General features: G+C 33.6%; 2 protein-coding genes across 3 annotated transcripts; one reads left to right on the plus strand and one right to left on the minus strand.

The window, feature by feature from the left end:
• Window positions 1–3,767: 3,767 nt before the first annotated feature.
• On the minus strand, window positions 3,768–5,567 carry LOC149476268 (uncharacterized). The gene is made up of 2 exons (XM_089712306.1): window positions 4,095–5,567; window positions 3,768–4,036 (listed from the first exon to the last, which is right to left on the minus strand). The coding sequence occupies exon 1, from the start codon at window positions 5,251–5,253 to the stop codon at window positions 4,246–4,248; it is 1,008 nt and encodes a 335-aa protein (XP_089568432.1). The 5' UTR covers window positions 5,254–5,567; the 3' UTR covers window positions 3,768–4,036; window positions 4,095–4,245.
• A 2,418-nt stretch (window positions 5,568–7,985) lies between these two features.
• Window positions 7,986–20,314, plus strand: LOC149476269 (spliceosome-associated protein CWC27 homolog). Of its 2 annotated transcripts, XM_089712187.1 has the most exons (10): window positions 7,986–8,181; window positions 8,596–8,704; window positions 9,123–9,223; window positions 9,592–9,742; window positions 10,036–10,228; window positions 11,160–11,290; window positions 13,004–13,223; window positions 15,089–15,280; window positions 18,581–18,709; window positions 20,150–20,314. In XM_089712187.1, exons 1-10 carry the CDS (start codon window positions 8,140–8,142, stop codon window positions 20,298–20,300), a joined length of 1,419 nt encoding a protein of 472 aa, XP_089568313.1. In that variant the 5' UTR covers window positions 7,986–8,139; the 3' UTR covers window positions 20,301–20,314. The 2 variants fall into 2 exon arrangements, with proteins under 2 accessions (XP_089568313.1, XP_089568312.1); XM_089712186.1 differs by lacking the exons at window positions 18,581–18,709; window positions 20,150–20,314 and adding an exon at window positions 15,700–16,705.
• Window positions 20,315–21,196: the final 882 nt, after the last annotated feature.

Below are 21,196 nucleotides of genomic sequence, written 5' to 3' on the forward strand. Positions count from 1 at the left end.
GAATGCGCGGGCGCAACTATGTTCGTTCCTGCATACTATTTACCGCGGCTTATGATCAAAGCTATCAATAATATAATATACTTAAATTAGAATGTAGATATTATTTAATCTGTATTAGAATGTAGGTTTTAATTTAGTCTAAGTACTGCGGCGTTCGATAAATGAAAACTAGACGATCCGACAAACGCTGTGCTATCATACCATTCTACGGATGTAAAAAAATTACGGCCTTTTATCAGATATACCAAATATGTACCTATATATAAATTATAAAATTCGGGTATGCTGTTTAGAAGGAGTTTGTTTACTTATGCACTATGAAATGAGAATTTATAAAGCAGATAGCAGGTTTCTAAAATTTTAATGTTAAGAACATTTTAATAAAAAGCGATGGAAGTTCTTCATATTATCTTCTTATATATAAAATTCTCGTGTCACAATGTTAGTCTGCATACTCCTCCGAAACGGGTGGACCGATTCTCATGAAATTTTCTGTGCATATCGGGTAAGTCTGAGAATCGGCCAACATCTATTTTTCATATGTACCACGGGCGAAGCCGGGGCGGGCCGCTAGTAAATTTATATAAATTTAATTACTAGGTACGTACCTAAAGGCTACTACAGATAAAAATGTAATACTTTGAAGAACATTTAAAATCAATGACCCAAAAGTGAAGGAAATAAGCACCTGCATTGTCAAAACAAGACTTCAATGGTAACAAGTATACATAATAATATATTCATTTGTTATTGTTATTCAGATACATATTTATCAAGAGGATGTAAATGTAAATTTGGTCTTGTATCCGATGAAGAAGACTCTATCGATTTTGTTTGCATTTTTGTGTATAGACCGTACCTCTTGTACCTATATTCAGTAGATAAGTATTAAAATAGATCGCAAAGTATTCGAAAAGTGAAAGTGTGTGGACAGAAAAATGTTTGACAATTCAGCAGAAATTGTTGGAAATAGGAGATTCATCCGCTTCTGTGAATACATTATACCTTCATGTCAATTGAACACGGATTCGAATTTAGTTACTACAGTAGCCTATAGCCACAGTATTACAAATTACAATATTATTACCTATGGTAATACTGTGCTATAGCTGTGACCTATAGATTCGAACCTCACAATTAAGCTCACAATAATAAATTATATGTGTCTTATATTATATAACTTTTGATACAACCACAATAAAACTTACTTCTTAATTTCTTTCAAATATATACTTACCTAGTCAAAACTCATAGGTTTATTGCTCTGAGGTCAAAATCAATACAGCCGTAAGCAAATCCAATCCTTTCATGCATTAGGCAATATATAAAACCATCGACGACTTGTCAAATATAAACATGATTAATACCCAGGTTTTATCTATACTTTAATTGCTGTGCGCAGACGCAATTAATCACTTAACGAATAGATAGCGGTTATCTATTTGAGAAAAAACAAAAAGTCGATTATGATCGATTAACCTAACCTCTATATGACGGTTCAATGCCGAGTACCTTAACTGGTATGTGACCTTTGACAAATTATGTATCGAAACTGAAACGCAAATATTTATTCAAATAAGTAGACTTAGATGGATTGGTCTCCGCGCGCGCGCTACGACTAGATACCGCCCCACCTAAAAACAATAGCTCTGTGAGTGCGGCAACTCATTTCTGTAGTGTGTGTTAGGCAATTTGTAAAGACGCTAGTGTGTGTGAAGAATTGGGCTGCCAGCTACATAAATTTTACCTCATAAATGGGAAATCTGGCATCTTGGAAAGAAGTTTGAAAAATATTTTTTTCATCCTGACCTGGCCGGGAATCGAATCCATGAACATGTGACTCAAATCCACTTGCGACGCTACTATACTATAGTCACAAAGGTTGTTTAAAAGTAAAAAAGCGGAAATAAAAAAAAACATATTATATGAGTCAGTTAAACATGGTTAAACAGAAATAAATTATTGTATTATACTTTTTTATACATGTGTTAGTAATAGTATTGAAAAAAAAAGTTCAAATTATTGCTAAAATATTTCCTCAACGACGTGTATTTTTTTGGATATGCAATACGGCAACACTGAATGGCGTCGTATTTTCGTAGAAAAATTTTTCGAAGTAAAGGAGAAATTTCGAATAATACGATACTTAGTGATGGTACGTGATCCCAGTGTCTTTCATATTTTTTGTTGTATTATTTTTAAATAGTTTTATGGCACAAATAGGCATTTTACTTCAGATTTTGTTCAAAATCTTTATAAATTATCAGTTCACCCTCTCCACACAATGCTTGTGACACGACTGGCTTGGGTACGCCGAATTCGGCGTACTATAAGTTGCCGCATTTTTCAAGTACGCCGGCGGTATCTAGTCGTAGCGCGCGCGCGGAGACCAATCCATAATCTAAGTAGTTAAGTAGATTTATTTTTCAATCTTAATTCTTATGTCTTGTGTTGCCAGACTTTACTAGCTTTGCCAACGACGAGCAAAAACTAACATGCCCTTTAGACGTTAAATCTATATGGTTTTCACGCATAAACTACTGGATCGATTTCAAAAATTCTTTCGTCATTAGAAAGCTGCATCTTTACTGAGCAACATAGGCTATGCATTTTCAAAAAAATTAGAGATCCTTACCAAAAATGCAATAATGGTAACCCAAGGTGTAAAAAATTCCTCAATAAAACTTCTGTCATCGCGTGCGCTGCGGAATCTATTGAAGATAGAACAAAAAAATGTTCTACGGTATTATAGAATGGATATATCTACAAGAAAGTCCGATACCATATGTCCATCTTCAGTAATTATGTTATACAGACTTTCAAATTTATATTAATTTGTGAGGATTATTCAAACTCAAACTCAAGTAGGTAACTACAAATTAATTTCTCTATGTATCCTTATCGAATATAGGTTAGATTATAATCAGACTGGTTCTAACTAGGTATGAATTTTCTCAATTTAAATCTCAATTTTATTGTTATCAGAACATTTTTAAACAGAGATGAATACCTAAACAAGCACTACTGAATTTTTTTTCATATTCACAAATCACATGGATTAATATGAAACACCTTATTAAACTGTTGCTACCTTCAAACATGGATACCACCTCGAGTCCATATCCTACACTTTTATAACAAGCCCTAACTATGTTCACATACAAAATTTAAATTATTATCAGTAGATCAAGTTTCTTGCATTCCACCTTGTGACCCTAAGGTTATGCCGCATAAGTCGATGTGTGGACTAGTTTATTCATTCTTGTTTGACTCTCGTTTTTTATTTACATGACCAGTATATTTAGATATATGTACTGTAACTAGCTGGAACCCACTGCGTCTTTATAGTGGGGAAATCTTGCTTATATACTCCCGGCCTCTGTGGATGGAGCCGTGAAAAATTTGACTATGTAGTAATCCAAACTATGTTGAAGTTATCCCTATATCAAGTTTTGTACAGATGTGACCAGCTATTATATAAATAATTTTTCGCAGTAAGAGCTGATATTTTCTTGCCTTTGCTCTTCATTCTTTAAAATTTTACACAGAATCAAATATGATACCCAATCAGTTGAAATACTGGACTATTACTGGACTATAAAAATATTCAAAATGCCTGAATTGCCTGAAAACGGGCTAATTAACGTTTTTTACACGGGCCGTGATAATTTCAACAGATTAATTAAAAATAAGAGACCAAAATAGAGTAGGGTACATATAATTATTATTTAATAAAATACAAATGACCAGTCTTTTATTTTAGTAACTTAATTACAACTTTTGAATACCATAAAGTATTTATATCTAAGAATCACATTATTTTGTATTATTTTCAAATCTATTTAGACAATAATATCGTATGGTATATTATTTTCTAATAGAATACAACGCCATCTCGTTTTAGATGACATAAACACATTTTATAATAACGCCATCTGTATATTTATTACTGCACTATCAGTAAATCAGAACTAAACACACGTCAACGTCAATAGTCAACACTCATTTTATTGACTGTTTACAAACAGTTACAAATCTGTGTCAAACGAATACGCACAAACATCGCACAAATAAGATATAAGCTTCTTGCGCACAAACATTATCGTAAACAAGAAATGAAAAGAGGTCATATGTAGAAAGTTAGTCTCATTAACCGTTTTATGCGTAAGTATTTATACGCATTACGCAATTCATATACGCTGTTTTCGTCGACTAGCATTAAAGATCATTTCCATTTTTTTCCGTTCATTCAAACAACTCTTCTAATTTCTTTTTGTCTTCACACATTACATCCCAATACGAAGGAGGGGCATCATTATCTTCAATCACTTCCTCTCGTTTCATGATAATTTCAAATGGTATCAATAATTGTAGATTTATATGCGGCATAGGTAACACTGCTGTGATACTAACACCGTAATTTCTAGTCGCTAATTCACAAGTACCTATAGTTAGAGTATCTTCAGGAATCTTAATATCTACAAAGAGTTGTTGTGTAGCCCCCACATCAATACTTCTTGTCTTGGAATCTGTGCCAGGAACATCATGTTTAAAGGTAACATACTTTCTTCGCTTCTTCGGTGTTATCATCTCAACTATTTTCGTTTCCACAGCGGAAATTGCTACGTGACTTTTATTAGAGACTTCATATTCGAAATGCAGATTATCGCCTGCTTTCACAACGGAATCCAAAATCGTAGATTTGATATTGACTATAGAATCTGTGCTAGAAAATGGGTGGAATAGTTTCTTCTGTTCTCCATACGTTAAAGGTTCCCGGGATAACGTTGGTGTGGAATCTGAAGTTACTTGAATTTCTTTCCTGAATCGTTTTGGGAACGCCATGAATCCAGGCCTCTCGAACTTCATTGAGACGAAATATGCTACTTTATATTTTAAACTGTATTGTCCTTCTCGTCTGTATACATTGGTTGAAGGAGGCACTCTTTCAGGTATTATAAATTTAAAGGGAGTGTTGTAAGATCCAGCATTTAGTGTTGTTCCATTTTGATCATTTTTGTCAAGGATAACTTCATTGCTATCTACGTACCTTTCTTTGTTAAATGACGTACTTTGTCTCCGGGATGAGGATTTAACAACACGGACAGTTCCCATACCTTTTAGCGACATAGTTATACGTTTAAACACTGTGTTTTCATTGACTGCATATTTAATTTCACCTGTAACCACACTGCCAGCTAAAAACACTCCTCCAGGGGGTGTTTTTAAGTTTATTTCACAAGTAACACCCATGTTGGATCTGCCTGTTGTTTATTATCTTTTGTCCAAAGTGAATTTAGAATAATACTTCTATCAACACCTATTATACGTACGGAATCGTTTATCAGATTTGATGAACACTATGCATTTATTATCTGTGAGTCAATATCAGTTGATAACTGGACTAAGAATATAGAAATATTTATAATTGAAGAGAATATTAAATGATGACGCAACAGCTCCGTCTGACGGAGTTTCTGCAACTAAATACGAAACGCGTTTCTCGTTTATGAACACATAATTTTATATTCTTGTTGAATGCTGATGACTTCCTATGTGGCAATGTATAATAATGTACATATTGCTCTTAAACCATGAATATGGTTACAAAGACGGTCAGTGCACTCGCTTTAAATCTACACTAATAATATAAAGCTGTTTTTTTATCGAGGAAGGCTATAGGGCATATCAATGGCTATATCATCACGCTAAGACCAATAGGAGCAGAGGAATGGGGGTAAAACCGCGGTATAAAATAAACCTATAATCTAACTCAACAATTTTTACTAATTATCATTAGGGCGTAGTTCTAACATAAGAATCCACTTTATGATATTTCAGATTACGTAGATAATACTCGTACTTAATACCGTAATTAAAATTTTAATTGAATGCATAATAATTTACCTTTTTAGGCATATCATTATTTAATTACTCGATGACGTCACACCAATTATGTATATCTGTGTTATGTAAATAATTACGTTTCCTCCTTTTAAATAAAAATATTGCTGATGAGAAACACATTTTATCTTTACTCAATGCAACTATAGTTCATAATGAACTGTTCATTATTCCACGCTGTTTTCATTAATTATTATGCCAAATTTTCTATGCATGTAAAGATCTTTTTACTCTTGCAAATTAGCTGTATTTTGTTATTTAAATGACCCGAATATCATAATAGACGTGAATTCGGCCATGTAATATAATAGCAAGCCATTTTTAACCTAGGAATTAGGAACCAAATTGTAAAAAAATATTTGTACCGATATGATCGTAAAAGTTTAACAGTCAGACAGAATACTACCTACCTAATGCTAATTTGATTTGATAAGTTGACTACCTACCTAACTATATCTAGGGGAAAGATAATTTTTTTTTATGACTTCTCTAATAGGGACAGAGAAAGCCACTTTGTTTTATACTATGTAGTGATTAATAATCATGCAGGATGAGGTAGCTTTGCAATTATTGCAAAGCCTTTTCGCTTTTCTATTCCGAATAATATGTAGACCTATACTGCGTATTAAAGTCAAATGCGCATTATTAGCTTAATTTTGTTTATTTCAAAATCAATCATCTTCATGTTCTTTATCTTCGCACATAACATCCCAATACGACGGTGGATCTTCCGTTGGAACATTTTCAGTGTTGGGCATCACTTGAATTGGCATTCTGAGGTCAAAATTTATATGTGGCAAAGGTAATGCTACTGTTATATAAGCGTAATAATCTCTAGAAGCAAGTTTACAACTGTCTATTGTTAATGCATTGTCAGGTATATTGATTTCGACCGTCATTTCTTGCGTGTTCCCAATTTGTATACTGCCCGTTTTAGTTTCTGTGACGTCCAAATCACGATAAAAAACAACGGATCGTCTTGATTTCTTGAATTCAATAATTTCCACTATTTTCATCTGTACATACTTAATTTTAACGTTACTGTGATTCGCCAATTCGTAACAAAATTGTACGTTATCTCCCGCTTTTACGACAGAATTCATAATTGTCGCCTTCAAATTTATAACGGAATCCCTCCTTGAAAATATATGAAATAACTTCTTTTTTTCACCGACTGTTACTGGCGTTTGTGGTAACGTCGGTATAATATTCGAAACAATTTGAATATCTTTTTTATAACGCTTGGGAAAACTGATTAAGCCTGGCCGTTGAAATTTTATTGTTATATAATAAATCACTTTATATCTAACTGTATGATTTTTATCGCTTCTATAAATATTCACAGATGGGGGTATTCTATTAGGAATATTGAACTGAAATGAAGCCGTATAAGATCCAATTTTCAATGTCGTCCCATCTTCATCCTTTGCTTTGTCTAAAAGTATTTGCTCTATATTAACATATCTCTCAGTATAGTGGTCGGTAGAATTTTTTTCATTTTTATTGGAATTATTATATTCAATAGACGTAGTTCCAATACCTTTTAATGATACAGTGATCTTTTTAAAAGCAGTATTTTTATCTACGGCGTACTTTATTTCTCCTGATAATACACTGCCCGTTAAAAACTTTCCACCCTCGGGGGTATTTAGATTAATTTCACAGAAACTGCACATTACTTCACTTTTAAATCGTAAAGGTATATCATAAAAATAATATGAAAATTTATAAAACAATAAGACGTATTCTAAATCATTGTATTTATCACAATTTATCAAAGATTGATCAAAGACCAGTGACAGAGATAAAAAAAAGATAAAATTCTTGACACAAACTAAAACCAAGAAGGTAAATAAAGATGATAGTTAAGGTTTTACAAGTCATCTGTGACTTGTATATTTATGAATTATGATTTATTAATAAGTCGTATTCAGAATATACATAAAAATCTTTGTTAGAATATTTGCGAATTTTCAAATTTATAGTCCCAAATTGTGAGTAGGTGTCATATGTCATATTTAAAGAAAAAAGCTAAATTCAAAAGCTGTCACTTATCACATTATTAGTTGTTACTTGTCAGTTGTCAGTTCCTCAGATGTCACTTCCCTTTTCTGTTGATTGTAAATTATTGTTTCTAATGTGTAGAAATAAGTTAATTATTTTTTTGTTAACTTTGGCATTTTGTTAAGATATGATCAAATAATATTCGTTTATTTCCTAAGTTAAGAGAGAACCATGAGCAACATTTATATTCAAGAACCACCCGCGCTTGGGAAGGTAACTCTAGCGTACAAAATTAACTTTATTCCGATGTCTACTTTTTAACTGTATCGATATTATAAAATAATTATCCTCTGCCTTATCTCTCGTATCTCTCGTACGACCGCCTCCTTGGTACAGTGGTTGACGCGTGAGCGTAGAACCGAGGGGTCCTGGGTTCGATTCCCGGTGGAGACGAAGGAAAAAAAAAATGTCTCGGTCTGGCAGGACACAGAAGGCTGATCACCTACTTGTCCCTAAAGAAAATCGATCAGTGAAACAGATGTATGAATAATGCATCTGCCCCTTACCCCACTAGGGGGACACGAGACTTCACTTTTATCTCTCGTATTCTTAACATTTATTTTTAATCTAAATTCTGTACAATGGCTTATCGTAAAGAAAGAAAATTTATTTGCTGTTTTTTTCTAGGTGCTCTTAAAAACAACCGCAGGAGATATCGACATTGAGTTATGGACAAAAGAAACTCCTAAAGCATGTCGAAATTTCATACAATTGTGTATGGAAGGATATTATAATGGTAAATGTTTAATTGTCCATTTGTAACCTTGTGTGAAAGTTACTTACTGAGTATAATACTATATTACATATTTAAGATTTGTTAAATATTATAAATTTACTTATTTACACTTAAATTATGCATAATATATTGTTATTATCTTCTCATAATGCAGTAAAATATATCAAATCAATCCAAGTTAAACAGAAAAAGAGACAATTCAAATTGTGACCTGTCCTTAATTCCTTATCAATATAAAGCCTTGTTTGTATTTTATTTTATGTTATTTATTTCCTTTGGTGCGTGCAATAAAGCTTTCATTCATTCATTCATTCAAACCTATTGTAAAAAAATATTCTTATATCTTGTTCATATAGAATACATCAAAATTTGTTTATTAAAGTGAATAAATGAACTAATATTTCTTTTAATTTTTCAGGCACAATATTTCATCGTGTTGTTCCTGGTTTTATTGTGCAAGGTGGAGATCCAAATGGAGATGGTACTGGCGGAGAATCTATTTATGGTGGCACTTTTAAGGTACATTTATTCCTATTGTTAACTAGCCTGCGGATTTACCCCCATTTCTCCTCTCCTGTTGGTCTTAACATGATGATATATAGCCTATAGCCTTCCTCGACAAATGGGCTATCTAGCACCGAAAGAATTTTTCAAATCGGACCAGTAGTTCCCGAGATTAGCGCGATCAAACAAACTCTTCAGCTTTATAATATTAAGTATAGATTTATTTAAGAGTTTGGAGTTTCTTGCCGATTCTTCTCCACAGATACTGCTTTCCGAATCGGTGGTAAATTTTTAAAATATGTATTGACGTTTCAAAAGTGCTTCTCGAAGAAGTCTAATTGAATAAATAAATGTTTGAGTTTGAGTTTGAGTTTAATTCCCAGGATGAGTTCCACTCCCGTCTGCGCTTCAACCGTCGCGGTCTGGTCGCGATGGCGAACGCAGGGAAGGACGACAATGGTTCGCAGTTCTTCTTTACACTCGCTCCAACACCAGAACTGCAGAATAAGCACACTATATTCGGGAAGGTTATTGGTGAATATGATTTCTTTTTTAACTTTAGTTTTCATAAAAAAATGGCTAACATACAACATAATTATAATATGTTACATAAAGATTATCAAGAAAAACAGTCAAGCCTAGAAATATGGCAACAAATGCTGTCTGCATTTAGATTTTTATTATGTGCATAGAAAAAACATCAACATAATACTTTTCATAACTATAAAAGAAACGGCACTACGAATTTCCATATCTTTTTAAAATTCCTTCCCACTTATTAAAAAGACACTAAATTCCCATTTACACTACAAATGTAAAAATTTCAGGTGACTCAATATACAACATACTCAAGTTAGAAGACGGTCTGATAGGCCCCGACGATCGGCCCGAACACCCGCACAAAATTACATCCACAGAAGTGTTAATTAACCCTTTCTCTGATATTGTGCCGAGAATAATAGAAAAGGGGAATGTTGAAGTACCAAAAAAGAAGAAAAAAAAGGAGCGGCAGGGGGTTAAGTATGTTTAAACTTTAAAGGATAACTTTAATTTTATTGATGTAACATGCTATATGTAATTACTAGGCGCTATTTGGTTAATTATTTTAGATATTGAAATGGTTTCTATTATGTTTTGAGATTTTTATGTAAGAGTAGCAGACTGATTTTTATTTCTTTTAATAGACATATAATAATTAGCTATATTATAATATAACTATTAGTTTTATACAAGTACATACCCTCCTTGATAAATCTGCAACACGAAAATGAATTTTCCAATTATAACCAATACTTTCCGAGATTAACGTGATCAAACAAACACTTATAAACCTCACAATCTTACTGCACAATGTTTTCCCTTACCGTTTTAGCTGTGTATTATTTCTTTCTGATCTTTTTGTTTTCTGCACGCTCGCCTGTCACCCGTGACCGATCAATTTGAAGTCCGAGGTCCTCCCACTGAGCCACCACTGCTATTATATTCGAGCCAATTTAATAGGCAACATTTGACGTCTATCAATTTTATCTTAGAAGAGAGGTAACCTGCATAAAAACATCGATTAAAGTTAATTAATCGATACGGACTTGGAACATTTGTCAATTAAGCAAATTTGCAGTTCTAAGAAAACGAAATAACATGTTATTCTATGTCGTCATTACTAGGTTATGTTGTTGAAATTTGCCAAATGTTGCCTATTAAAATAGCTCTACTATAACAAAATATATACTACACTAGTATTAAATTTATATGTAACTAGAGGTCCGGCCCGGCTTCGCCCGTGATACATATTTCGCAATAAAAGGTAGCCTATGTCCTTTCTCGGGTATCAAAATATCTCCATACCAAATTTCATGCAAATTGGTTCAGTAGTTTAGGCGTGATTGAATAACAGACAGACAGAGTTACTATCGCATTTATAATATTAGTATGGATTATATGATACTTTTAGAAACTTTGGTCTCCTCTCCTTCGGGGAAGAAGCGGAGGAGGAGGAGGGGGAGGCGCAGGAGTACAGAGGGAAACCGAAATCCACGCACGATTTGCTCGAAGACCCCAAACTTAGCAAGAAAACCGCCGCCGGTAAGTATTTTTCATATTATTTAGTTTAGGGCCGATTTTTCAATGCTTGGATAAAACTTATCCGTCCAATAAAGTATTACACGATAATATTAAAATGTCACGTAAACTGTCAAATACGGGCAGTTAGAATAAGTTTTTAAAATGGTAGTTTTGTACATTAATCAACGAATAAGTTTTATCCAAGCATTGAAAAATCGGCCCTTAAATGGATATGCTACTGGAAAACTTTATTTTTGAAAATAGACATAGACTAATATAGAACAACAATAGATTAAAAAATTGTCTATGCTAACTTTACTAGATACAAAACTTATTTTTTGAATTAACGCAAAGTATTAAAATTACAAGCACTTTTGATAATTTGATTACTTTATAAAATGTATCTATCATTATTAAGCTATTGCATAGCTTCTATCGCGGGTCTTGAGCGCGGGGACCGAATCGAGAAATTCCGTAACGAAAAAACCTCACGCTCCCCACTCCGACGGGCACGGAGGTGTGGCTTGAAGGCATAGCATGCAATAGCTTTACCGCAGCAGTCCCCGAGTGCCACACGTCTTTTTTATTTTGTATGAAATCTATTCAAGTTATAATCAAAATTATGTTTTGAGACTAACCATATTATGTATCCCTACTATCCCTACTAATATTATAAATGGGAAAGTAACTCTGTATTTTTATGAAATTTGGCACAGACAATCTTTAGTCCCTGAAAAAGAACGTAGACTACCTTTTATCAAAACACCACGTGGGCGAAGCCGCGGGCGGAAGCTAGTTTATTATATTTTTTAACGAATTCAAACTCAAACTCGATTAATTAATTAGATAATATTAATTTATTCAATTAGTGTGCGTCCACACTGAATGCGCGGTGGCGGCGGCCTAGGCGGGCGCGACGAGCGGGCGCTCGCGGTGGCCACACCGACGCGCGAGCTCAAGTAGCGGTTCGACGTTTTTCGGGTGTTGCAAACTTTGGACGATTTGCTATTTTTACTGGACAGTCCGATTTTGAGATGAGATCATTATAGAAGTTGTACACGAAATAAATAAAACAGAGGAATAACGGGTGAATCTTATATGAAGAATTGAGATTATACCCTACAAAATTACTGTGGTGTATATAAGTGTTTTAGATTGAATCGCACTTATAAATAAAGAAGTTTCACTTCAACAATTAAGTATTTACCGCTATTTTACGAAAAACAATAAAGGATATAATATAAGAAGTCGAGCGACAAGACCGAACTGGTTTGATACCCCCGCCGTCCGCGCATTGGGTCGCTCGCTGACTAGGCCCGTAGTGTGGCCAGAACGCGCGGATAGGAGAGTTTGAAAACTACGCGCGCTGGCTCGCTCATTACCGTCGCTTTAGGCTTCCGCCAAAGTCATTTCAATGTGGACGCAAAGGCGCGTTTCATACGTTTGATATTTCGCGCCCGCCGTCGCAACCGCGCTAGGCTCGCAGTGTGGACTTGCACTTAGACTTCTTATAGAAGCACTTTTGAAACGTCATTACATATTTTTAACATTTACCACCGATTCGGAAAGCAGTATCTACGGAGAAGAACCGGCAAGAAACTCCATAGTTGCTCTGAATTAACTAGAAAACTATATAGAGACAATTTTCAAAAAAATTATTTCTATTAAATACCTACATTATTCCTAATTACCATATGCTTCAATTCATTTTATCAATAAATAATACAATTTCAGAATTAGAACTCGAACAAGGAATGGTAAAAGAATTATCAACACTCGAACAAGATAAGAAAAATGAAGAAACAGCAGCCGCAGTAACAAATATAAGAGATAAGTTGAGTAAAAGAGATCGCAGTCCGGATGAAAGAGATAGTAAGAGAAAGAGAGAGGATAGTGGGAGTGAAGGGGAGTATTATTTGGGAAAGGAGAGGGATATTGAGAGGAGAAAGGAAAGGTAAGTTTGTTTGTTTGTTTGTGTACTCTTTTTTTTAATGCTAGATATATAAACTAATAATATTATAAAGCTGAAGAGTTTGTTTGTTTGAACGCGCTAATCTCGGGAACTACTGGTACGATTTGAAAAATTATTTCGGTGTTAGATAGCCAATTTATCGAGGAAGGCTATATACCAACAGGAGCGGAGCATTGCGGGTAAAACCACAGGGCACAGCTAGTATGTAATATTTATATGTTCTGTCTTTGTGTAAGATTTGACACACTCGAAGTTATTATTCCTCATTTTTCTTTGACACTTCAAATTAGCAAAATATATACAGTTAACGCAATTCCTAAAGCATTTTTTTTTTTTAATATGATCACATAATATTCACAATATGAATTTTTATGTTGATTAAATAATATTTTAAATAAAATAATATAACTGTTTCACAGATAAAAACTGTTTGATAAATAAACACGTAGTTATAAGCTAAAATTTATAATCACAGAACAGTAAAAACAAATAGAAGTGTGATGTGGGCGTGGCCCACGTGTCACAAGTAAGGTAAGATCACCTAACTTGCTCTCAGTTGTGCGCAGAAAAATATTCGAGTCGGTTGTCAGCTGTCAAACCTTTTTTCCATATTTATTCATTAATTAGGACATGTTGTTCAGTATTAGAGTGCAAAAATGATAGCAGACGAAATAATATCAGCAATGGAGGCATTTCATACCATCGGTAAGTCTTATTTTTATTTATTTTACATATATTTTATGTTATAACTTCGCTTGTCGTAATTTGTCAAAATTGTACACAAATATGTAGTCAAAATGAACCTTAATCCATAAGAAATTAGTACTATTATAGATTGAACAGCAAACAAGACTTTCTGGAATATTATTGCAATAAACAAACGAATGTCGGTTTAGTGATGCTTGTGGCGCATATCGACAGTATCGATACTTTAGAAAAGACAAACATTATAAATATTAAATTTTATTTTATTTTTCCTTAGCTTTCATTTGTCCAATTTATTTTATAGATTTCCCAAAGAGGCTTATTTAAAAGAGAAATGGATAAATGCAACGTGACGAGTTAACTGGATGTCGAACAGCACTAAGCAGTCTAACAAAGGCCACCGATACATCAAACCTACAGCAGTTCAAGATTTAAAATAATGCATATTTTCTGTTTGTATTTTGTAAATATAGATTTATACTATTCTATTCCGTTTTTTATTTAATAATAATAATATGAAAAGACGTACTTAGTAGTAATAAACATACTCCAAAATGTGACGCATTATACTATACTCATATAATAGAAAGAAAAAAAAATGCACAAAAAAATATTTATTTGTGAATTATCGATAACAAGGCTGACATCCCTTAGAGCATAGCATCAGATAAATATCAACTTAATGTCATTAATGTTGAGTGACACAAATTTCAACCCTATCTCTATGTGTTGAGGTTCAAAGTTATATCTATCGAAAACTAACGCCCTCTGTTGTGGAGTAGCTGAATGTTTTCGAATTTGGAATTTCTGAGCAATGAGAAACAAAACAGCTAAAATACCTAGGGATGTTATACTAAAATAAACCGTAACATTGTGCGTTAGGGTACATATTGAAATGCTGAATTTATAACCTAAGTCAGTTTCTACTCAAATTAAGCTGTCCAATCAAAGACATAGTTTACTTGTAGTGTACTGTATAACTATCGGTTTTAATGTGTGGGTTTGGCGACACTGGTTTTCATACTAATATGACATTATAGCACTTCTATATGTTTTTACTGTTCTGTGTTTATAATTATTAGGAAGACATTATTGTATGTAGAGTTAAACTTCAAAATATCACACCACTAAACTCTTTACAGGGACAGAATACGCGACGAAATAAAACAGCTCAAAAAAGAGATGAGAGGAGCCAAAGAGGAGAAGATAGAGATTCAACAAGAGAAAGAAGAGATAAAAGAGATAGAGTCAAACGAAATGTACCAGCAGTTTGTGGAAGAACAAGAGAAATATAAGAAGATGAAAGAAGCTATACCGAAGAAGGGAGCGGCCAGGTAATTTTGTTATTACTATTTGTGCCTATGGTTTTGCTTGATTTTTTTAAAGGTGAGGAATTCCGGGTAAAAAAGTATACTTAAAGCTAATTAGCAAGCAATTATTATTATTTTTTAGGATTTTTTGTAATTTCCGCGATATTTTGATATGCTGTGGTCGTACGGTAACGGTGGTTTTAAAATAATTTGCGCATAAAAATGAGCGAAAACAAATAGACGAACAATGTGAAATATTCTATAAGTCAAATATTTAGAAAAAGATCGTTCCAAAATGAATAAACAAATCGGTTTAGCTATTTAATATTCTAATTCAAAAATAAGTGAACACTGAAACAACCGACGTCGTATGAAATTATATCAATTTTACTCCTAAGAAGATCAAGATTATTATATACTCAAGAAGAAATACGTCTTTTCAGAAGCAGACGTTCAAAGTTGACCCGAGATCCGATACCAAAGAAACCATGGGTCAAGAATTTGTATGAAAATCGAGATTATCCCGACAACTACACGGACTCGAAATTTCTAGAACATTTAAGAAAAAATCTCTACGTAGAAAAAGTGACTTTAAAAGAAGCTGTGCAAGGCTCATTTCGCGTTGTACTACGATTGTGTCTATGTGTGCTATACGGTGTTTTATACACGTATATGTATAATAAATGGATTCACACGCACACAGTTATTTATTCGTCCATTATTGTTACTATAGTGTGTTTCAGTTTGTATGTGTGCATGGAAAAAGCTGTTTTCGTACATTGTAAGGTTGTGTTAGTGTATCTAGTTATAGGTTATATTCTATCGCCGATTTTACACACATTGACAGACACAGTGAGCACAGATACAATATACGCGTGGGCGGTTATAATGATGCTTATACACTTGATGTTTTTCGACTACAATGTGCCCGCGGCTTTTGTTTCGAAGTCACTATCTATAAATGCCGCCATCTTTGCATCTGTTTGTCTAGTTTCTAGATTGAGCACGCCGTTTGATGCGTTCGTTTTGTTGACTATTTCTGTGCAATTCTTTGTGCTCAGCCCTAGATTATTTCAAGTATATTTGGGCACTAAATTATTTTTAATTTTGTTTTTTATTATTTTGACATTAACAGTTGTGTCACTGGCCAGCGTGTCAAATATATTGATGTTTTATTTTGTTTTATCTGTGCTAGTTTTGAGCGGGTACTGTCCAGTTATGTTTGTAAGGTGGCAAAAATATAAAGATAATAAATACGGGCCGTGGGATGAAGCGATTTTGAACAATTCAGACGAGTTGGATAGCAGTATTTTTGATTAATCTAATGTCTATGTTTAAATAATATAAAATTTAAGTTCAGGACTGATTATTTAATTGCATTTAAGCGCTTATTTATTAGGAAAATTATTAATTACTTTGTAAAATGTGCTCAAATTATCAAATTATATATCTGTAATGTTCTTATTAAAAATGTAAATAACTATTGGAAATTGTCGTATAGGTAATATTTAGCGCCCGGCAAACTTTTTGGCCAAAAAGTAGCGCGGCTTGCGCATATAAAAATGTACTAAAACTTCCCCCACCACGCTACTTTTTGGCCAAGAAGTTTGCCGGGCGCTATACCAAAGGTGATCATATATAAATTATTATAGGAAAACGGTTTGGTCTACTTAGGCATTTTTATTTAATTTAGAACAATATTAAATCATGACAAATAACAGTATTTTTGTATTAAAAAAACTTTATTTTGACTAATGTTGTAATTCCATGCAATTAACGGGTACCTAATTATTTAAACTATAAGGGTGCACTCACACACATCAGTCACCGTCAAGTCACCGATGACTGATCGGTGATGGTTTGTGTACGTATCCACAAACACCAGTCACCGTCATGTTGTCCGTCAGTCACGTCGCCGGTTTGACTGAATCATTGAACACATACATCAGGTTAGTCAGTGATTAGACGTGTGTCACGCTAGAGAACATGTAGCAATTGACGGTAGCACGACGCTGACTGAACTGAGACGTGACGGCACCGGGTGAGTGGGGATAAAAGTATGGTACATGTATGGAAAGATTATTTGACGTGCCTGACCGGGAACGTCACTGATAGATTTCGTGCCGGCGACTGTCGTGTGGGAACAGAGTCATACTAGAACTATTGATACATATTTTTTTTTAATCCTGTCCGGTGACGTACACCCTAAGGGTGCACTCACACACATCAGTCACCGTCACGGCACGACAGTCGCCGGCACGAAATCTATCAGTGACGTCACCGGTCTGGCACGTCAAATAATCTTTCCATACATGTATCATACTTTTATCCCCACTCACCCGGTGCCGTCACGTCTCAGTTCAGTCAGCGTCGTGCTACCGTCAATAATTGCTACATGTTCTCTAGCGTGACACACGTCTAATCACTGACTAACCTGATGTATGTGTTCAATGATTCAGTCAAACCGGCGACGTGACTGACGGACAACATGACGGTGACTGGTGTTTGTGGATACGCACACAAACCGTCACCGATCAGTCATCGGTGACTTGACGGTGACTGATGTGTGTGAGTGCACCCTTAGTATTGAGATGTTATTATGTTTTTGACATTAAATTATTGTAACTGAAATGAAGCTTGTATATTATAAGTTCATATATTAAAATGATATATGTAAGAGATAGTATTCAAAATTAAATTAAAAACGCTCCTCTTTGTTGAAGTTATTGTGACAGAGGGAGATGATAATATGTATAATTAATTATTAAATAAATAGGATTTATTGCATTTGTAATAAGGTTTATAATGCCTTAATTAATTTTTAGGCATTGTGGAGTCGATGTATATGGGTTGCCATTATTATTTTATTTAATTGTTAAATGAAATATAGTCAAAGTGTATGTGTAAATAAATATTTGGTTATCAAAAGCCTACTATTTCATTAACCTTCTATGCTACTACATATTTTAAACGTTATTGGGCATTTTATTATTTTAGAAACGCTTTTCGAAACTTGTCCTAGATTCGTTAAAAAAAGATATCAAGGATTTTTAAAATGTAAAGAAAATGTGACATCAAAAGAACATTTCTTCACAATTCATTCTAATTAAAAAGCATATTTAGCAGCAAACCTTTTTTTTACAATATTAATAGACAGCTGAAATTTTGGCCCATGTGATTTCTTTTAGTGAAATATTCTCAAATACCTAATATTAAACCAAAATAATTAAAAGTTATCATATTTTGTAGACATCAGATATCAGTTAAACTAACTTAAATTATTTAATAAAATATATATAAAATGAAATTACAATTTATTTTCAGGGAAGACTTTACACTAAAGCTGTTGGCAAAGTTTAAAGATAAACTTCACGCTATTAAAGAGAAGAGTCAAGAGAAAACTACAGAAGATGCGGATGCTGTGGATGATGAAGATATTAATAATGGGGATTGGTAAGAATTATTTAATACTTTTTACTCAGAATTTATTTTTTATGTATTCCTAAAAAGTATAAGAGCTAGCGCGCAAGAGCAACTTTTGTCTCCGCAACTATTTTGTCTCTCGCGCAAGAGTAACTTTTGTCTCCGCAACTATTTTGTCTCTCCCTTCAACTCTATGGGGAGTTCTAAGCTTAAGCTCTAAGCTTAGATATTAAAACACAATGTTCTATTTCTATTTACTTTAAAATAATAATAGGTATATTAGAACGAAAAGCCACATATGATAATATACACTTTGAATTATATCTATCAAAATACTTATCCTACTGTCCTAAATTATATTAAAACGCGATAAGAATGTTTGTACCTATTGATAAAACCACTGAACGGATTGTGAAAAAACTTAGCAGTAATTTAACATGTACCATAACAACATATAAATAATTATAGGAATAATTGCATAGGGTGTCTTCCGTTATGCACTGCAACCACTGCACAGTGCTATCACTGTAGAAAAATTCGTTCCGTTATGGACTGCCAGTATACTGCCGCAGTACCCTAGGGAAATTTATGACGTCATTAATCGCCGCCATATTCTACTGTGAGCACTGGCGTTTTCGAGGTAAGGTACTCGCAGTACTTTGATCACGTGATCAGTCCACAGAGCAAGTAATATGATCAGTCAAAACCACTCGAGTGCCTAACGTCTTATAAACAAAGCTACAGTATAATCAGAAAATTTTAAAGTTCTGTAATTAGTTTGGATTAATAAATAAAACAATGGAAGAATTTCAAAAATTAACTTTATTAGACTGTGTTGAAAATGTTCAATACGAGCTGAAAGTTCTTTTTTATTCTTTTTTATAAAAAAGTACTTACTTTTATTATATTATAAATTCAATTTACAATTAATATTAATTAAAATATTTTTAATTGGACAGTACTCCAAAACAGTTTATTTTTATGTTCTAGAAAACTTTAATACACTCATTTGAATGCTGCGTCAAAAAATGCGGCTGACAGTATACTGGATTGCGTTCCGTTTTAAATCGTAACCAGTATAACTGGCTATAAAGGAACGGCTTCACAGTATACTGAATTGACGTCACACCTTACAGTGGTCGCAGTGCATAACGGAATACACCCATAGTATTGCCTTAGTTCTAAAAATTTCACACAATCCATACTAATATTATAAATGCGAAAGTAACTCTGTCTGTCTGTCTGTTAGTCAATCACGCCTTAACTACTGAACCAATTTGCATGAAATTTGGTATAGAGATATTTTGATACCCGAGAAAGGACATAGGATAGGTTTTATCCCGGAAATCCTACGGGAACTGGTTTTTCTTTGAAAACGCGGGCGAAGCCGTGGGCGGAAAGCTAGTTATTTATAAGTACTAATTAAATGCATTAAATTATTATTTCATTAATTTAAACCTTTTTGTTCAGGATGGGACACACTCTACGTTTTGAAGACAAAGGCGCAGTGCTAGCGAAGGACGCGTCGACGAAAAGCGATGATTGGTTCGATATATACGATCCCAGGAATCCTATAAATAAGAGAAAAAGAGAGAAATCTGATAAAAAGACTAAGAAATAAATGTATTTTTGATATTCTGTTGTTTTTTCTTTATGACATGACCCTGTAAAAACCTGTAACATATCTAATAATAGTAGTGTATATGAATTTTTGTGTTTGCTTTTAACGTAAAAAGATGGACTGCGGGACTCGAGCCCGCATCCTTTCACGCCAATCCGGGGCGGACGCCTGACCAACTCAGCCACCCGTTTTTTCTATTCTTTATAAATTTCTATTATAAAGCATTTGAATGCCATAGAACCAAAAAAATATCAAATATGTATTTTTAATGTGATTTGACTGTACAGTCTAGCATATCTTGCCTTATGCATAATATAGTCGAGTTTTCAAAGTACAATGCAATATTGCCAAATCTTCTATTTGATAGAACTAGCCGTGTTGTACAATTTGTACTAGATAACACAAAAACTATAGTTATATTATTTAGCTGTGGAGTTTTTATCCACGGGAGTACGGGACAAAGACCCAAATCCCCGTTCATTCAAAATTAATTGCCTTACATTTAATGTATATTAGCGAGCAAAGCTATCCTACTTATATTAAAAATGCGAAAGTTTGTGAGGATGGATGGATGTTTATTCTTTCACGTAAAAACTACTGATCCGATTACAATGAAATTTGGTATGTAGCTAAAGACCCAACAAATTCCACAGGAACGGGCACTATGCGGGTTTTTATTTTAAAATGCGGGAGATATCTAGTGGTTTTATATTTATTAAAAAGTAATAAAACTACAAATTGATGATGATGAATTTACATTTTATTTTTGGTCAATTCTTCATATAATGCAAAGTCTATGATCAGTCTTTTGATTTGTCTATTATAGTCGAGTCTATGGAAGTGTAGTCATTTACATTTTATAATGTAAAATTTGGTTTTTATGAAATAAAACAACA

Source organism: Colias philodice, chromosome 28 (genome assembly GCF_061535455.1).
Source record: "Colias philodice isolate Cphi_HAF_F1 chromosome 28, ilColPhil1 Martin Lab GWU primary, whole genome shotgun sequence".
Classification (NCBI taxonomy): Eukaryota; Metazoa; Arthropoda; class Insecta; order Lepidoptera; family Pieridae; genus Colias; species Colias philodice.

Excerpts from the sequence above, each read along its gene's own strand:
- LOC149476268 (XM_089712306.1), bottom strand. The coding sequence starts at position 5,253 with ATGGGTGTTACTTGTGAAATAAACTTAAAAACACCCCCTGGAGGAGTG.
- LOC149476269 (XM_089712186.1), top strand. The coding sequence starts at position 8,140 with ATGAGCAACATTTATATTCAAGAACCACCCGCGCTTGGGAAG. Across the intron at positions 8,705-9,122 it reads TATGGAAGGATATTATAATG|GCACAATATTTCATCGTGTT; the intron begins GTAAATGTTTAA and ends TTAATTTTTCAG. Across the intron at positions 9,224-9,591 it reads TTTATGGTGGCACTTTTAAG|GATGAGTTCCACTCCCGTCT; the intron begins GTACATTTATTC and ends TTTAATTCCCAG.